Genomic DNA, 20,439 nt, shown 5'->3' on the forward strand with positions numbered 1-20,439 from the left:
GTTTGCATCTACTAGCCCCAAACACCCAGTCTATCCCACTTTCTCACCCTCCACTGCAATCACAAGTCTGTTCTCCATGTCCATGGGTTTGTTTCTTTTCTGTGGATAGGTTCATTTGTGCCATATATTAGATTCCAGATGTAAGTGATATTATATGGTATTTGTCTTTCTCCTTCTGACTTACTTCACTTAGTATGAGAGCCTCTCGTTCCATCCATGTTGCCACAAATGGCACTATTTTGTTCTTTCTTCAGCTGCTCCCCCTACCTGATCTCACTCTTGCCAGGTGATATCTGTAGAGCTCTCATTCATGATTTCCTGACCTACATCTCTTTCTTATAAAATTCATAATTAAAAATTAATGCATACACATCGATGGCAATTTAAAGAAAAAGCACAAAAAATTCCTTTTACCCAGAAATAATCATTTAACAGGTTTTTGTATTTTTTCCTAGGTTATGTATATTTTTTTAAAAATTTTTAGTATGTGTGTATGTGTGTGAGAGATTTTAAGACACACAACAGAGAATTCTACCACATATGTTGTAAGCTTACTTTTCTTCTTGAACATATTCTCATGTTATGAGTTTTAATAGCTATTTTATTGTGTAAATGCACTATGATCCATAATTTTCTTTTTTAATTAATTTAACACCACTCTTTATTGGATACTAGAGTTGCTTCCAGGTTTGGTACTAAGACAATACTGAGATAAATACATTGACATATATATATTTATTCAGATCACTGATTACTTCTTTTAGATTGATTCCTGATAGTGATCTGTTGGTTGCATGCAATGGGTTTCTCTAAGGCTCTTGACGAAAGTTTCTAAATTGTGTCCCAGAAAGTATGGATCAATTTTTCACAACTTTCAGCATGCTATAAGAGCGTCCACCATGCTGAATCCTTGCCAGGCATATCTTATCACTAAAAAACAATTGTCAATTTGGTATCAAACTGTGCTGCATATATTCCTATGACTAAAATTCAAACTCAGTATGTCTAAAACCAAATACAAAATCCTTCCCGCCCCCAATTCCTGCTCTGATAATTGTCCTTTCCTGAGAATTCTTCTCAGCTGACTCTTCGATAAACCTGGCCACCCAGTGGGAGCCACTCATTCACTAAGGTCTGTCAACTGGAGCTTTGCAGCTTTGCAGTACTGATGGACTGGAACTCCTTATTGCTGTGATCAGACAACTATCTCCATGGGTAGCTGCTATTATAGTTCCCTTGTTTTATTTTCCTATTTCTTTAACCTACCTTTCATTCTTTCTATTAAGGCTTAATTTTTTAAAGATAGAAATTTTTTTTACCATCAATGAAATAAGTGCTCATTATGAAAATATTGGAAAAGAATAAAGGAGAGAAATAAAAGTCACCTGAAATCCTACCACCCAGATAAGGGAGAATTAAAACAAAAACAGCACTCCAAATTAAATACAAAAAGGAGCCACCACCCCACTTTATAGAATAAAGCTTCCTCCTGCAGAAACACTTTTCACATTTCCTTATTTATTACAGGGAACCTCCAACCACTCTTCCTCATGTAGCGTATGTCATAGAAGGACCTAGATGGAGCAGGCTTATTGTCAGCTACAAGGCTGAGAATCCTGAATTGCCTAATACTTTTGCATTCCTTCAAACTCACTCTTTAAGTATTTGTTTTAAATGCATTTTTAGAAGAATTTGAATTCTATCAGAAAAAGGGCACAAAAGATGGATAGCTATTAGCAGCACTCCAGCCTGTGTTCTGGACCTATTTGTATACTGTGGGTCCTGATTACAAAACCAAACCAAACTTAAAACAAACAGAACCAACCAACAAACAAACAAAAAAAACCCCAGCAATTAATTTCCTCCTTGGAAGATAGTTTAGTAACCACCCATTGTTTGTTCAGCATACTTTTTGGTAGTCTTAATATAGATCCCAAAGTCATTTCTTACACAGAGTCACACAGCTCACCTAGGAAGGCCTTCTAATAATTCACAGTCAGGATAATCAGGGGTTAGGAAATGAGAGAGCGATAACTGTTGACCTTTGTCTGAAACCAAAGACACAAAGCCAGCACACTTGATGTTTATCAGCGCACCACCACCTCTGGCATTAAATGAAATTATATTTCTTTTACTAAGACATACCAGGGATGGCCGAACCAATGGAGAGGCCCATACCACCGTCAGATAATTTCCCATCGATATAGACTTTCCAAGCTCCATCAACACTTGTCCAAGTGATTGCAATGTGATGCCAATTGCCGTCATTCACGGCGGGACAGTCTGTTATTTTTTCCTTGCCATTCACATAAAGAACCCAGCTGTGGAAAGATTCCAGGGGGTACAGTCATCAGTCATATGTTGTAATCCCATCTGTTGGTTATGTTGCTATTTTTCTTCTTTTCTTTCTTTTTTTCTTTTTTGTGGGTAAGGCACTTCATGTAAAAGCAGTACTTTTTTTTCTTCTTCATTTGGTCACATTTCATAGAAACAGATTTTATTTACAAATTACTCTTTACTGTAGGTCACTGAAAATGAGTTAATGTTTCTTAAACACAGAGGGGAGGAAAAAAGTCTTAGGATGAGAAGAAGTCAATTCAATTTGAGATAATTCACCAACTGTTCTCTCCATTCTGCAGAGTGAGTCAGGAATGGAAGGAATGAGAGTTATACAAATGTCTGACTGGTTTCCTTCCTCTAGAATGTATGTTCTTGTGATAAGGAATAGACTTTAGAGACCTCATGGGAAGCCAGTCTTGTCTCTCTGTTGCCAAAACAATCATATGGCAGACAAAGTAGCTCTATCCAAGGAAAAGCAAAATTTAAACTAAGCAATGGTGACCAACCACAAGAGGGTTCCAACAACCATGTCATTAGAGAAATGTCAACGTTAACAAACAGTTAAAAGTGAAACACCTTCAAAAGCAAATGGAGGAGAAGAAAAGTTTAGGAACAATTGACAAGGAAGGTAAGAATTCACTTAATAACTGCCAGTTATTCACTGAATAACTCAGCCCCTATTCAAGATGTTTATGGGAAAAAAATGATATTTTAAAAACATGAATTTTTTCCTCTCTGTGTTTTCCCATTTCCATCCCCCTATTCAAGCAGGCAACAGTTTTCCTCTTTATAGACCTTCTGCTTTGGGGAGAATTATGCAAATTTCTTGAATTTTATTTCTGAAAGCTGAAGTCCACTAAGAAGAGGGTGTTGAGTATGGGAAGTTTACACCAGAAGAGTGAGAATTTTGTGGAATGATGAAAGAGAACTCAGTGGGCCCCTGAAGCCTGCAACCTGCTCAGTGGCAAAGGGCCACAAATTTGGGTGGATCTGAGATGAAGAGGCCATGTAGTGCCCCACAGAATCTATCTAGACTGAGGGCATAAACTCTCAGCCTTGTAAGGATTTAGCATGTGTCAAAGAGCCATGGTTGGGAAAGGACCCCAGAGGCTGAGGCAGTAGAGAGCTCAGCGATCAGAAGGGTAGACAGATGTCCAGTGACAGAAGTCCTGCCCAAGTCTGCGGGTTTTCAGCTAAACTCTGTGTGCTTTAGATGGTCTGTGAGTGTCTAAGACAGGAAAAACAGTGAGTAGTGAAAAATTAGAGAAACAACTGAGGCTATTGCTTCTGGGGTCGAGTCCTGTGTCTAGAATTAATTGATCAAAAAAGACATAAAGAAATGTCATTGTGCACACCTGAGACTATAGACAGATCACATTCAATACAAGTGTCTCCTTTGGGTCAACAATATTACTGAACACTGAATCCCTTGACCCTTGGCTGCTCTGATACATAAATAAGGGAGCACCAGCTCTGTCCACTCCCAGGGTGTAAGATTTGGAGCAAAGCATTTAGTTTCCCTGAAACTTTGTTTTACCATCTATGAAAAGAGTGTTACTTTCTCAAGTTATTGTGAAGGTCAAGTAAAGTAACATGTAGGAAAATACTTAGCAAATAGCAAAACAAGATACATATATAAGGTGGAATTCCCTGGTGGTGCGGCAGGTTAGGGACCTGGCATTGTCACTGGTGTGGCACAGGTCATTGCTGATGTGACGTAGGTTTGATTCCTGGCCTGGGAACTTTTGTATGTTGCAGGTGCAGCCACACGAAAAAAAAAAAAAAGCATATATACAGTATTATAACTAAAACTTGGTCTTCTTAATAGACTTGCTCAGATGCTCTGATTATTGTCACCCTGCTGTCCTGCAGGAACAGATGACACCCCTGCTGCCCCAAACCCCACGTCTGTTCTATCTTGATGCCAGGATAAGCCCTAGTAGGGCCTTTCTGACACCTCTGCTTACCCATTATAATCAGTTAGAAGGAAGGTATTGTCACTGCCATTCTCAAGTGCATAGGAAATGGGTGTCCCATAGTTGTTGATGTCAGAGGATTTCATCCAGAACGTGCAGGTTACAGCATGGAGAGACGGAAGCACGCCATCCAGCATGACATAACCATAGATGCCAGACACTTCAAAATCCAGGTTAAAACTTGAAGACTGTTCTGCAGCAAATAAGAAAAGTATGAAAAGTACAGATGGCAGATAGGCATGTGAAAAAGATGCCCAACACCGCTAATTATTAGAGAAATGCAAATCAAAGACCACAAGGAGGCATCATCTCACACTATTCAGAATGGCCATCATCAAAAAGTTTACAAATCATAAATGCTTGAGAGGGTGTGAAGAAAAGGGAAACTTCTTACCCTGTTGGTGGGAATGTAAACTGGTGCAGCCACTACGGAGAACAGTATGGAGGTTCCATAAAAAACTAAACATGGAGATACCATATGATCTAGCAATCCTGTTCCGGGGCACATATCCAGAGAAAACTCTAATTTGAAAAGATATGTGCACTCCAATATTCACAGCCCTATTTATAATAGCCAAGACATGGAAACAACTGAACGTCCATTGACAGATGCCTGTATAACGATGAGATATATATGTATGTATGTATGTGTGTGTCTGTGTGTGTGTGTGTATACATACAACAGAATATTAATCAGCTGTAAAAAGGAAGAATGCCATTTGTAGCACATGGATGAGATTATTATATTAAGTGAAGTAAGTCAGACAAAGACAAATATATGATGTCACTTATATGTGGGATCTAAAATATGCAACAGATGAACTTATTTAAAAAACAGAAACAGACTTAGAGACACAGGAACAAACTTTTGGTTATCAAAAAGGAAGGGGGGATAAAATAGGAGTTTGAGATTGGCAGATACAAACTACTATCTATAAAACAGATAAACAAGAGCATCTGTTAGACAGCATAGGGAATTACGTTCAATCCCTTATAATAAACTATAATGGAAAAGAATATGAAAAAGAATATTTTCATATTCACCTGAATCAGTTTGTATATATCAGAAACTAACAAAACACTGTAAATCAACTACACTTCTCCCTAAAAAATAGTATGCAGACCATGGCACTTATGAGGCATTTTTCGATTGTCTAAGGCAACCTGCAAGTAAGCAGTACCATTATCAAAGAAGCTTGTTCCAGTAAATTTAATGATCTGAGAAGTAGTTTTAAAATTAAGTATGTGTTATTTACAAAATATACAAAAATTCCTTTTTTATATTTAGTCTTTTATTATTATTATTTTTATTGAAGTTTAGTTATTTACAATATTATATAAGTTTCAGGTGCATCTAAGAAAAAAAATGTGAATCCCTATGTTGTGCACCTGAAACTTATATAATATTATAGGTTCCTAGGCTAGGGTTTGAATGGGCACTACAGCTGCTGGCCTATGCCACAGCCAAGTGACGCCAGATCCAAGCTGCATCTGCATCCTACACCACAGCTCACGGCAATGCCAGATCCTTAACCCACTGAGTGAGGCCAGGGATCGAACCCATATCCTCATGGATGCTAGTCAGATTCATTTCCACTGAGCCACGACAGGAACTCCATGATTCAGAATTTTTAAAGGTTATATTCCATTTATAGTTACCATAAAATACTGGCTAGCTTCCCTGCACTGTACAATATATCCTTGAAGCTTATTTATTTTATACCTAGCAGTTTATACCTTGTAACTACCCTAGCCCTATCTTGCCCCTCCCTCCTTCCTTCTCCCCACTGGTAACCATTATTTTGTTTTCTTTCTCTTCTTTTTTTTTTGTCTTTTAGGGCTGCACCCATGGAGGTTCCGAGGCTAGGAGTCAAATCAGAGTCATAGCCACAGGCCTACACTACAGACACAGCAACAGGGGATCTGAGCCACGTCTGCGACCTACACCACAGCTCACAGCAACACACAGATCCTTAACCCGCTGAGAGAGGCCAGGAATTGAACCCGTGTCCTCATGGATGCTAGTCAGATTCATTAACCACTGAGCCACAATGGGAACTCCAACTAGTTTGTTTTCTATATCTGCGAGTTGTTTCTTTTTCGTTTAACAACTTCTTTTTAAACAAAGCCATCAGTGAATATCTAAGAGAGGGAAGTGGAAGGAAGTGAAGAAATGGGGAATAATTGGATGAAGAGGTAGGGCTGCGGAGTCATTAAAGATGAGATGCTCAGCGCACATGTGCTGATGAGAATGACTCAGCAAAGTGGAGTAACTGATGTTGCAGGAGAAGGAGGGGTCACTGCCAGGGCAACCCACCATCCCTGCTCTGGGCTCTGGCTCCTCCCCATTTCATGAAGAGTTTGGCTTTGCTCTAAGCCTGCACATTCCCCCGACTCAACAGAACACAAGGCCTATAGACTCCAGTGCTCTGAGAAAGCGATTTAGCCTTGATTCTCAAACACATTCATGGTCTCTGGTTTTCTAAATCAAGTGAGTTTTCAAAATGTCCTTTCTAGACCTGCAGAACACAGAGTTCTGCTAAATTTGATTTGCTCCCATTCCCCCTTACATCTCTAAGCTTCAACATCCTCACACCTGGGTTACTGGAGACAACATTACCCAGCTTACTGGGTGGCTGGGAAGATGACACTAAGCACAAAATGCTTCACAGAGTTTTTGGTGTATGTGCAGGTAAAAGTTGACGCTATCATGCCACCCTTGTTAAGTATCATTACTAATAACAGTGAGTTCACACATACCTGTTTCACATCTGCTGCCTGAAAATCCCGGCTGACATTTACAACTGTATGAGTTTAACTCATCCACACAGGTGGCCTGATTTCTACAGGGGTTAGACTGACATTCATTGATGTTCAAGTCACAACGGGGCCCTGTGAAGCCTGCTGCACACAGGCACCTGAAAGAAGACAAAATGTTGTAACAATAAGAATAGTTGCAAAAAAGCCTTAGAAGTCTCCCATTAATGACGATATTGTCTTAAAAGACTGAAAAGTTGAAATGCTAATATGACTGCACTTACATGTGGAATATATGCATATAAATATATGTATTTATATAAATATACACACATATCTCAAGTTTATAGAACTGGTAGTTCCCAGAGGCAGGGGGTGGGAGGTGAGAGAAATGGGTGAATTGTTTTCATTTTTCTTTTTTTCACTTTAAATTGAATTTTTTAAAAAAAGACCCTGAAATGCTGAGACATATTTTCCACATTAAAACTGTGCTTTACTGCTACATTTTTTTCAGTTCATTAAAATAAACCTACTTAAGACAACATATATTTGGAATGTTGTAGTAGCAAAAATAGGTTAGAAAGTAGTTCTGGTCAAGGTTATTTATTTTTTTTTATTGTTTACCAATAGGACTTTTTAATCTTTTTTTTTTTCCAAGGTGAGTATTCATATACTGGGAATGCCTCTCCCCACAGAAGTGCTAAGAAAAAACATAGAATGTCCAATGCTCTCCTAAAGGCTTTGCATACATTAATCAGCCTTATAATAATGAAGTAATATTCTTCTTCTTCTCACTTTACAGATGAGTAAATTGTGGCTCAGAGAGGTTAATTTGATCAAGTCCTCTTGTTACTAAGTGGTAGAGGAGGACTTTGACCTCAATCTAGTGCCTTTTTTTTTTTTTTTTAAACAGGTCCTGAAATATTTTAATCTTATATTACTAGTTAGGAAGCACCTGCTTAAATTCCATACAAGGTCTGGGTGTCTTTCTTGTTGTGGTTATTATTTCCCACCCACTCCCCCAGCTTTATTCAGAGCTAGTGGATAAATAAAATTGTAATGTATTTAACAAGTACAATGGGATGATTTGATGTACATATACATTGTGAAATTATTATTACAATTGAGTTAACACATCTATCACGTCACGTGGTTACTGGGTTTTGGGGGTTTTTTTGGTGAGAATGCTTGAGAGCTACACTCTTAGCAGATTTCAAATATATAATGCAGAATGATTAACTAGAGTGATCACGTTGTAATTAAATCCTCATAACTTAATCATCTTACAACTGAAGTCCATACCCTTTGACCAACATCTTCCCCAAAGCCCTGGCAACCACCATCAGATTCTCTGTTTCTATGAGTTTCACTGTTTTGTTGTTGTTGTTGTTTTATTGTTTTATTTTTAAATTAAAAAAAATTTTTTTAAACTGTTGTTTGTTTTAGTGTCCACACATAAGTGATTTGTCTCTCTCTCTTTCTGGCTTATCCCACTTAATACGATGCCCTCCAGGTTCATCCACGTTGTCAAAATGGCAGGATTTCTTTTGTTTTTTTAATTACTGAATAATATTCCATTACTATACTCTGTTATCTATCTAGATATACTATATAGATATCCATATCTGTATCTATATAGTATGAGAGATATAAACCCCAAACATAACTATGATATTTATGTATATCTTCCACAGATTATATGTCTTCTAGGTTTTTTTGCATTTTTTAAATTATAGTTGATTTATATGGTTGTACCAATTTCTGCTGTATGGCAAAGTGATCCAGCCATATATATACACACATTCTTTTTCTCATATTATCTTCCGTCATGTTCTATTCCAAGGGACTGGATATAGTTCCCTATGCTGTAAAACAGGACCTCATTGCTTTTCCATTCTAAATGTAATAGTTTGCATCTACTAACTCCAAACTCCCCATCCATCCCAGTCCCCCCCCCTTCCCCTTGGCAACCACGAGTCTGTTCTCCATCAGTGCCTTGTTCTTAATCAGTATGCCACATAGTCTCTGTAGTATGCAACAAACCTTTTAAACCCTCAGAATGGAAAATACGTCTGATAGAGTCAAATGCTGGCAAAGGCGTCATGAAATGGGAAATCTCAGTGAGGAGCACTACCACTGGGCAATGGAAAGGAAGTGGAGGGTTTGCCTTTCCAGAGCCGTGTATGTCCATCTCTAGTGTGAACACTAGGAGGTTACTGCCCAGGTGCACGAGGACACGTGCCACAAATGCAACAACAGAGCATCATCCTACATGTTCATGGAGAGGCGAATGGGAAAAGAAACCATGGTATAATCATCCAATAGAATACTAATAAGCAGTTGAAATGAGCAAGCTAGAGCCAAATCTATCAACCCTGATAACATGTTGTGTTAAGTGGAGAAACAAACACAAAATGCAAAAGGATACAGATACAGTACAATATCATTTATCTAACATGTAAAACTATATTAATACTGTTTATTAAGTCATATATGTAGTAAAATATAAAGTCTTAATGAGAAAGATATACACCCATTTCAGGACAGTGATTATTACCAGAAAAAAAGAGGGGTGTGTGTGTGTGTGTGTGTGTGTGTGTGTGAGATCAAATTTACCTTTAGAATTTATTTCCTTAAAACAAACGAAATGAATCAAACATGGCAAAAGGCTAAGGTTTGATAACTACTGTGATGAGAGCCGGAGTTTTGTTATTCTTTGTAATTTTGTGTACGTACATATTTTTTAAGTGAAAAGGTCTTGTATAATAAATGTACTTAATATTGTTACTAGCATGCGTATATGAGGACCTCTTTGATATTGGCCTAAAGGTGATAATATGAATAAATGGTATTTGGGGGTTTAAAAGAAAATCTCAGTTGGAATTGGTGGGAATCTTTACTGAGTTCTCTGTATTTGACAGTAAATCTATTTTGGCTAGAATTTCACTCATCTTTATCTGTCCATGCTCAATATCATCATAGCAGTTCAATATCCTTGTCTATGAAAGAGATTCACTTTGGTGGCAACTAACATTCCTTTTGAATTAGAAGAGTTTACCTTCACCTTTCCTCTAGTTAGGATTTAGACAAATTTGGTATTCATCAGTGTCTAGGACCCTGGGGAGAGTGTGGAACTCTTAATATTCATCTGGAAACTTCTCATTGCCTGGGGTTACATGCTGTATGCCAGAAGAGATAAAAATCTTTCATCTACACAAAGGGGATGCTACACTGATAAGACCTCATCTCCACAGTGAGAGCTAAAGTCTCATGGGCAGAACCGACTTCCTATTTCTTCTGGGCAGCATCCTGGCTCGTTGGTGGGGGATGGTAATGGCAGGAGGCTGGACTGGAAGGGGACTGGCAAACATTGAAACTGGGGTAGACCTCTTTTTAATTTTTTTTTTTTTGCTTTTAACTTTTGAAAACTTATAGAATCAGTTGCTTTTTGAGGACAATAAATTTTCCTAAGATTCCGCGAGGAAGATAAGTCAGTCTTTTGTACCGCAGAAGCCACAGATCCTACAAGTGGGAAGGGATGGAACAGGGCAGACTTCATAATGATAAAAAGAAAAATGCTGCTTTTCTTTTTGTCTTTTTAGGCCACACCTTTGGCATATATAAGTTCCCAGGCTAAGGGTCAAATCAGAGTTGAAGCTGCTGGCCTATGCCACAGCAATGCAGGATCTGAGCCATGTCTGAGACCTACACCACAGTTCATGGCAACATTGGATCCTTAACCCACTGAGCAAGGTCAGGGATCGAACCCGAGTCTTCGTGGATACTAGTTGGGTTCGTTAACCACTGTGCCACGACGGGAACTTCAAATGCTAGTTTTCAAACTATTCTACTGCCACCCTAAGAGCCGCCTCAGGAAGACAAAGTCTTCCCCCTCAACACATAAGACTATTTCCAACCACAAAAGCTTAGCTTTTATTATTTTATTTGTTTACACTCTTATTAGACTTCTTTGGAACCAAGGGTTGCTAAACTAAAAACAAATGTTTAAAAGCCATGGTCACAGCATGTAGAATGATGCTGTGATGGTATGATCACACAGGTCCTTTTGATTTTACCTAGTGGGAAAACTTAGCTAAAACACAGAACATTCAAAACTGAGATCTGTACAGTGCCTCTGAATATGTTTCTGTATAACTGTGCTTCCGTTCATCTTCTGTGACTCCCCAAGTATAGAGCAGTGGTTCCCAAATCTGGCTGCACATCAGAGTCATTGGAGAACTTAAAGTATACAGGTCGCCTATTTTAAAATTACAGACTTCACTCCAGACTTAGGGAATCAGAATATCAGGTGGTGGGAAGATTCTGCTACAGCTTATCCTGGGGACTCAAAGTAACACCCTGTAAAGACTGCAAAACGTCTGAACAGTTAAGAAAATAAAAATAGTGAAAAGAGCCAGACTTGGTCTTTTACCTGAAGCTATTGGCACCATCTTTGCAGGTAGCTCCATTTTTGCATGGTTGACTGAGACACTCATCCACATTTATCTCACACCGGGTGCCCAAAAATCCAGGTGGGCATTTGCACATGAACCCCCCAAGCTGATCTTCACAGGCTGCATTATTTAAGCACGGGTTTGACTGGCATTCGTTGACTTCTGTTTCACAGTGCAGGCCTGGGGATGGATGAGGATGAGAAAGAGCTCACTTGTTAACCCCCTGGGAGAGCTGGGCTCAGGTATTGATTCCTTGGAGGATGCCGCTTCTAGATGATGGGAATGGAGGCTGCAGAGCCACTGGCCTACCAAACTTGTTTGAGATCCATTCTTTAACAACTCTGGCTTTTCTAAATCATTTTAGGATGGTGTTTTTGGTGATCTGCTCTTTTTTTATCTTACCTCTTTCTGCAACTAACATTAGTAATGAATATCTAATTGAGATGATGTTAAAATATAAAACTAGCAAATTTAGTTCAGTGTTTTCCTCTGTTTCTTTGACCCTATTTCCTTCACTTATATTTTTGTTTTTGGACTTTAGAACTGTGTGTGTGTGCGTGTGTGTGTGTAAATACGCGCGCACACACACACACCGATATACACATACATACATATATATTTAACCCTATAATTTGGCATCCATTTACAATATGATTTTATCTAATTTATCTCCAGTTCCTTCTTGAGTGTTTGTCTTATCATATAAACTCATGTCTTCTCTCTCTCTGTCTCTGTCTTTACACACACATATATCCACACACAAGTACAAGATGTTTTTCTTAACTGTTTGAGAGTAAATTGTAGACCTGATGTCCTTTTACCCTAAATACTTCAGTGTGAATTTTCTCAAAAATAAGGGCTTTCTCTAATGAAATCACAGCGCAGTTATACAATCAGAAGAGTAACATTGGCATGCATAATGTTATGTGTATATAGGGTTAATGAATCATTTGTGGTGCTTTACTGGACTCCAAGACAATGAGGAAGAGTGGAAACATCTTACCCATGTATCCTTTCACACACGTGCAGCGATAACCAGCCAAGCCATCAACACAAGTTCCTTTATTCAAACAAGGACTGGAGCTACACTCGTTTATGTTTTCTTCGCAAAGGTGACCTGCAAAAATCACAGAGTATCTGAGCTGGAGGAAATCTGAAAGGAATTTAAAACATTGTTTTCAAGTAAGTTGTTCAGGTGTAAAAGCAGAATGATTGGAAATCATGGAAAACATACTTGTGAAAAATATTGCCCTTTGCCGAATATAATTATTTGCTGACTAATATTCTACTATATGTGCTTATCTATCTACCTACCCAACTATATGGCACCTTCTGTATCTAGTCATCCCTTGATGTACACTTAGGTTGCTTCCACGTCTTGGCCATTGGCTATTGTGAATAATGCTGCAGTGAACGTGGAAGTGCAGATATGTCTTTCAGAGAGTGATTTCACTTCCTTTGATGGACACCCATAAGGATTGTTGGATCATACGGTAATTCTACTTTTTTTTTTGGGGGGGGGGAACCTCCATGCTGTTTTCCTTGGTGGTTACACCAATTTACATTCCCACCAACAATGCACAAGGGTCCCCTTTTCTCCATGTCCTCACAAGCTCTGTTATCGCTTATCTTTTGAGAATAGCCATTCTCACAGGTGTGAGGTGATATTTCATCATTTTAACAATGCTAAGGTCTATGTTGTTAAAACGAGAGACTTCCCCCCTTACCTGTGTAACCAGATGGGCATTCACAAACGAATCCCCCAACTTGGTCTTTACAAATTCCATTGTTGTGGCATGGTGATGAGCTGCATTCATCAATGTCTATCTCACATTTTAAACCTAAAATGCAAACCAAACCCTGAAGGTCAGTCAAAGAGAGGATGAACAGAAACAGAAGTATGATCATTTAAAGGTAATCATCCCCCAAATCTGAATTTATGGGGAATGATAACGGTGATGGAAAAGGTAATATTTGTTAAGTGCGACCATCTAGTTAAGTGTTTAATAAAGGTATTACTTCTTTATAAGCAGATTTAAAATATATTTAAAAGGATACATAAAAGACAGCAAAAAGATCCCAAGTTAGAAGTAGAGGGCGAAAAGGGAAATCTGGAAGCATAAAATGGAATCAGGAATTAGTTTAATTCCAAAGTAAAAAATATCGAGTCATATATACTAGCTACGAAGGCCATGTGGCTGAGGAGTGGGGGTGGGGTGAAATCTTGCCAGATCTCAGCTCATATGCCAGGTGTCCTAGAGTGGGGTACATCTTCCCACAGGGCATTCCTAGGCTATCTATGGACTAGCTCTGCCAAAACCCATCTTCTTTTACATTAGCGGTGGGGGAGGGCAGGTCTCAAAATGTGCCTTCTGGACCAATAGCATCAGTAATCCCCTGGGAATGTGATAAAAATGCAAATTCTCAGAGCTTCCCTAGACCTACTGAATCAGAGATCCTGGGGTTGGGGTCCAGCAATCTGTTTTAAGAAGTCTTCAGATGATTCTGATATACATCAAAATTTGAGAATCATTGTCCTACATTATGCATTTTCTCAACCACCACTAACATATAAAATTCTAGGACAAGAAAACTATTTCTTATAGAATGGTGGGACAAAAATTTTTATAAAAATTGAAACATACACACATGCACACAAACTGAAATAAATGGAATGACAATATTCTGTATTTTGTTTTCCAATTCTCTTTTGCTTATTTTGTGGTGAATTCTTTTATTTAAATACCACTTCTCTCATTAAAAATACTTAAATTGGTTGCATGAAACAAAAAAAAGGTAAAACTGTATTTCTGTAAGAAAACAGGAAAGTATTTTAAATAAATTACAACTTGAAGATATAGTTTATTTCTCCTCAAAAATTATGTTTCTGGGCTGAATTGGAATGTGAACCAAATTGCAGGGAAACATAATTCTTACATAATTCCTACATAATCAAGTTCAAAGCCATACTGCTTTTCCAAGCACAGCTTCCAGAAAGATAGAAATAAAGTAACAAATTGTGGCTATTCACAAGAACTTCCATTCGTGTGAAGCAAATAAGAGAAACTGGAGTTTGTTTAAAAATGTTTACCCTGGACAATCTGTTCTACGTTGAATGTCATGCATTTAATTTGTGTTAGAATGCACTCTTGGACATGGCCTCTGGAACAATATTCCAATTAAAACTGTGAGTTATGATGTGACTTTTTCAGAGAGAAGATGATTGTTTATTCTTCCTCCAAAATGTGCAAAGAAAAGTGTCATTCATAAGATATGTATACTTTTTTCACTTACTAGTTTCCAAATTTTTGTGCATTGATACCGTCTAATGTTATCTTACAGCATTTATTTTTAATGCTTCAAAGTGTGATACTACAAGTCACAATGATGTATGACAATGTATTAAAAATACATTAAGATTTGCATTCCTCTGTGTTACCTGTATATCCAGGTGGACAGAGACACACATAACCACGCCCAAGTTGTTGGCAGGTTCCACCATTGTGGCAGGGGTTTAAGAAACATTCATGGAAAACCTACCAGTGGTAGAAAAGAAATTCATCAGAGACAAAACACTACTCGTTTCAAAGCAATTCTGAGTAGGGAGTTAGTAGATTTGCAATGTTAGACAGCTGGGTGCTGTTTTCAGGTTAAGTCCAGCTAGACTGCAGCCTGCATAACGTTGGTACCTGCCATATATGGGCACAAAGGCTAAACGTTATTTGTTTTCTTTCTTTAAAAAAATTTATTGGAGTATAGTTGACTTATAATGTTGTGTTAGTTTCAGTTGTACAGCAAAGTGCATCAGTTACATATATGGGTCATTTTTCAACATGGGTCATTACAGAGTATTGAGTAGCTTTCCTGTGCTATACTGTAGGTCCCTGTTACTCATCCATTCCATTTATCATAGTGTGTATATGTCAATTGCAACCTCCCATTTTATCCCTCCCCAAAGCGTTTCCCCTTTGGTAACCACAAGTTTGGTTTCAAAATCTTTGAGTCTGTTTCTGTTTCTTGTGTGTCATTCTGATAAGCCCAGGCAGTGTCTCTAAATGCTAGCTGCATGTTAGGCTCCATTTGAGGTGTTGAAAAAGTATACTTAGGACAGGGCGCAACCCAGATCATCTAAACTGGGCATCTCTGGAAGTGGTATCTGTGCATCACTACTTTTTAAAGTTCGCCAGTGGATTCTAATACATCTGCAGGGTTGATATTCTATCAACTTACTCCAGTTGGTCTTACAAATTTGTGTGTCCATTAGGTTCAGTTTCAAATATGGCTTACAAAGTCGTTGTAAGTGAGTGTGTTTGGATGTGAGGATGTAGAAAAGTTAAAATAAGAAATATAACCTCATTATACTCCCTAAAAATCCTTAAAGCCAAAAAAAAAAATACTTAAAGCCAAGGAATGTATTATGACATTGGACAAGGTGCATTCAGACTAATGGCTGAATCATTCAAAATAATTGGGCTTAACTAGTCTTTAACAAAGGGAAAACAATGTAATTATGTTCATGAGTCAAGTTTCTTAATTTTTAAAAAACCCATGACTTACTCCAATTTTTTTTTTTTTTGCTGGCAAACAAATTCAATCATACATTGCTCAATACATGATTTTTTTTTTTTTTTTACTGGCCAAAAAATTTAAATAACTTTCACAAAGGCTGAGTAGCTCTAGTCAGACAAGTCTTTGGCTATTTCAAATGCTCGTACTCAAATGATGGATTATGCTTACGGTGAGTATTAATTATTAGTGAATCAAAAGATGCTTCATGTCTACAAATCTCTATGCCAGACATTGATGGGAAAAAAATTCCATTTTTGGTTACTCAGAACTTATAATACTGTATTTTTGGAAAATTCATATTATAAGCGAATATAATTATTCATTGATAATACTCATAAGTCTTGGTTACTTGAAGTTTCGCCTCTGGTTGTTTTCCTCTGTGTGACATATATAAGGACAAACTGTTTTCCAAGCATTCCATTAGAGAAAACTTTCTAAGTATAAAATGGACTTGCCTGACTACTGACTTCATACTTCTTTTTGATATGTCCAGGAGCAGCGACAGGCACTACGCTCTCCTCTGCTGCTGAGAAAGTTGAACTAAAACCTAATAAAATTAATGGAAAAGGATTTAAAAAACATATTTGTATACTGGATATATTTCCGATAAGTAAACATTACTTAAATACCATAGTCAACATTCTAATTCTCAGAGTGGGTAAAGCCACATGTATTTTGATTTGGTAATATAGAAAAGAAACATAGAGATGGATGGAATGTGTCATTAAATTCTAGACTGTTAGAAATTTAGAAGTTATAAAGCCCAACACTGCCAAAATGAGAATCTCTGAGTCACTGTCATCAAAAAGACCTCAAAAGGACATTTTAACACATCCAGACACCCACATGCACTGAAAATAGTAATATTCAGAATTGAAGCTACCACACAGATCAACAGAAGTCTCCAACCGAGGATTACATAAGAAATGAAGGATATCATCTTACTGGAACAATCTGTGATGGATCTGGCACCGGTGATGGTTGTGGTTCCATAGAAAGGACAAGATAAGCAGAAGGACTTCCCTGGATTGGGTTGGTAGTAGTCTCGAGGACATGGATAACAGGGCATTAACCCAGAACGAGAGAATTCACCCACTGGACAAGGCACTGCAAAAGAAAGAACAAATCCTTTGTGCCTATGATACAATATACCCCAATCTAAGAGAGGTACATTAACCTTCGGTTGTAAGAAAGCTACCAAATTGCTAACATTTGCTCTGCATGCATTTAATACCCAGACCATTTTATCACTGAGATAAACATTTTGTCGTTTCCTTCCCATCTTTAGCAATACACATGAACTCAAAAAAAAAAAAATTCAGAATTAGCCACATAACATTGCATTCTGATTTTTCCACTTCATATTATACTCAAGCATTTCCCACATCATTCCCCAAAATCATTAAATAACATCATGTTTAATAAATGAAAAATATTACATCTGATTGACAGACCATAATTTCACATTTCCTCTGCTATTGAACATTTAGGTTGTTTTAATTATTTGCTATTATAAATAATGCTGACATGAAATTTTATACATAAATATTTTTATATAACTCTGATTATTTCCTTGGGATAACAGTTGAATTTGAGTAGTTGACTAGTTAACTCAAAAAATATGAAAATTTAAAGCCATAAATATATCATGCTTGAATCATTAAAAAAACATAATTCCAATTTATAGTCCCATTGGCTGTGTATAAAACTGCCCTCCTCACGGCAGGCTCACTAGCATTGAAAATGATCATTTAATATTTTTTCTATTTGAAGATAAAAATGGAATCGCACTGTTATTTTAATTTGCATTTTGATAAGTTGCATTTTTTTATCAGAAATGTTTATTCCTCTCATATAGTTGTCTATTATTTACTAGGGGTCTTTTTTAATTTTTACCTTTTTTTTTTCTGTTTAGAGCCACACCCATGGCATATGGAGGTTCCCAGGCTAGGGGCTGAATCTGAGCTGCAGCTGCCAGCCTACACCATAGCCATAGCCACACCAGATCCAAGCCGCATCTGCGACCTACACTGCAGCTCACGGCCATGCTATATCCTTAACCCACTGAGCAAGGCCAAAGATCAAACCTGCATGCTCACGGATACTAGTTGGGTTTGTTACCCCTGAGCCACAAAGGGAACTCCTATTTTTAAACATTTTAATATAATTTTGTGTTACACACGCCTTTCAAAAGCAACACGCAGTTAACCATTGTCATTTAACCAAGTTTAAAATTCTCTTGCCAATATTTGGTGGAATATAAGAAAAGAGTCCTAAACATAATACAAGCTTGGATTTTCTTCAATATATTTTGGTTATATCTGGCAGAGGGATATTAGGGTACCCATAAGTAAATCCTTGGGTTGGGGTTTTAAACTGTGATCCAAAGATAAATTCAGGTGGAGTATGTGAACTGGAGTCATTTGGGTGACCTAAAACCATTATAAACTGAGGAAATATTGAGACTTGTCTGCATATATTTAAGTATAAAAGATAGAATACAAGGAAATATTTGGGGACATGAGCATACTTACAATTTGGGCTTTGGATTCTTGGTAATAAATATTATTATAGAAGAAATAATTACCAACATGGTTTAAAAATTTAGAGATGCTCTAGGGAACAGAATAGTCCAAGTGAATGCATCTTTAATATTTTTTTTGGTATGGCAATAAACATGAAATAAATGATAACACATTTGTTGTTATCTCAAGATAGATCAAATTTCTTCAGCAAAAGCATCCACCCAAATCTTTTGCAAAAGAGCTCTGTTGCATAGCCAACTGACAGAAAGTTGGTTTTGAATCAAGAGATAGGAGATGATATAGATTTTAATGCATATTTAGTAGAAAATATTTCTGGTGGCTGCATTTGTTATATTCAAGAAAAGTTTTAAACTATAAGTATTTTTGTTTCACCAAGAATAAATGAATTGCTCTGTTACTAGAGGCTTGAGATTTGCACAAACATAATATAAGCCTACAGACTTTTAAAATGTGTTTTCTGGATCTCAGGTTTCCAAAAATGACTGCCTATTTGAAAAAGGTACCTTCCAAATAGCTAATTAATTTAAAGCATAACCTTCCACTGATAAAAATATAACATTTCTGTTTGAGAGGATTCCTATGAGTGTATCTGATATGCTAGAAATATAAAAACCTAAGATGCTATAATGAGTTAAACAATTTTTTGCACATTTTTTCAGTACAAATTTACCCTTAAAAGATAGAGTATGGAATCTAAAATACGGCACAAGTGAACCTTTCCACAGAAAAGAAACTCATGCACATGGAGAACAGACTTGTGGTTGCCAAGAGGGAGGGGGAGGGAGGGGGATGGACTGAGAATTTAGGGTTAATAGATTCAAACTATTGCCTTTGGAATGGATAAACAATGAGATCCTGCTGATTAGCACTGGGAACTATATCTAGTCACTTATGATGGAGCATGGTAACGTGAGGAAAAAGAATGTATACGTGTATGTGTAACTGGGTCACCTTGCTGTACAGTAGAAAACTGATAGAACACTAAACCAGCTACAATGGAAAAAACAAAAATCACTATTAAAATCTGAAAAAAAAGATCATGACCCTAAAAAATTGACAATGAGATTATCAATTTTAGTACACAATTACACTACATACTATAATATTCAAAACTTAACACTGATATAATAAGAAAATCTTAGGATTAAAAACCAAAAGCTAATTGGCATCTCAATAGAGCCAACATGTTGTTGTGATGTCTATAAAACTTTGCTTTTGACCTAGAAAGCATAAAATAAATCTCTATGTGGAAATTAATTCAGATTACATTCCAAGTGCAGACAACTGTCATCACAAATATAGTTTCCAGGAGTGGATAATCAGCATTTAATACATAATTAATTATAATTTATATTAAATCAGCATTTGATATGCATTTTATATTTAAAATTTAAACATATAATTTAACATAAAATTTATACATGAATGTATAAATATACACATATACATAATAGCACTATCTACTATATAATATTAAATACACACATGACATAGTTCTTAATGTATTAATGTCATAAGAAAAGAAGGGAGAAAATTTCATTTTGAATCTTAGCCAAAGAAACTACGGTTTCTAAGTCAAAAAAAAAAAAAAAGGAAAAAAATCCTTCTCATCTCTTCTATTGTAGAGAAAGGGGGAAAAAAATCTAAATATGCTCAAAATTATATTTAAATAGAATTGAAAATAGAGCATTGAAATGGCCACATAAAAAGTAACCCCTGATGGTATTAAGGAATAAACACAGCCATGGAACAACATGGGGTTTGCCTTTTAAGTCAGTTTCCTATGACAAAGCCACA

At 36.9% G+C, this 20,439-nt stretch overlaps 1 protein-coding gene across 1 annotated transcript in view; it reads right to left on the reverse strand.

Moving 5' to 3' along the window:
* The window catches only part of SVEP1 (sushi, von Willebrand factor type A, EGF and pentraxin domain containing 1), a 198,303-nt gene that overhangs the window by 59,067 nt on the left and 118,797 nt on the right, over nt 1–20,439 (reverse strand). Inside the window, exons 19-27 of the mRNA XM_047768130.1 lie at nt 17,042–17,203; nt 16,552–16,643; nt 14,967–15,063; nt 13,255–13,368; nt 12,531–12,644; nt 11,506–11,707; nt 7,077–7,234; nt 4,308–4,509; nt 2,146–2,321 (exon numbers count right to left, since the gene is read on the reverse strand). Coding sequence (XP_047624086.1) covers nt 2,146–2,321; nt 4,308–4,509; nt 7,077–7,234; nt 11,506–11,707; nt 12,531–12,644; nt 13,255–13,368; nt 14,967–15,063; nt 16,552–16,643; nt 17,042–17,203 — 1,317 coding nt within the window. The remainder of the gene's footprint in view (nt 1–2,145; nt 2,322–4,307; nt 4,510–7,076; nt 7,235–11,505; nt 11,708–12,530; nt 12,645–13,254; nt 13,369–14,966; nt 15,064–16,551; nt 16,644–17,041; nt 17,204–20,439) is intronic.

This window comes from Phacochoerus africanus, chromosome 2, assembly GCF_016906955.1.
Source record: "Phacochoerus africanus isolate WHEZ1 chromosome 2, ROS_Pafr_v1, whole genome shotgun sequence".
Lineage (NCBI taxonomy): Eukaryota > Metazoa > Chordata > Mammalia > Artiodactyla > Suidae > Phacochoerus > Phacochoerus africanus.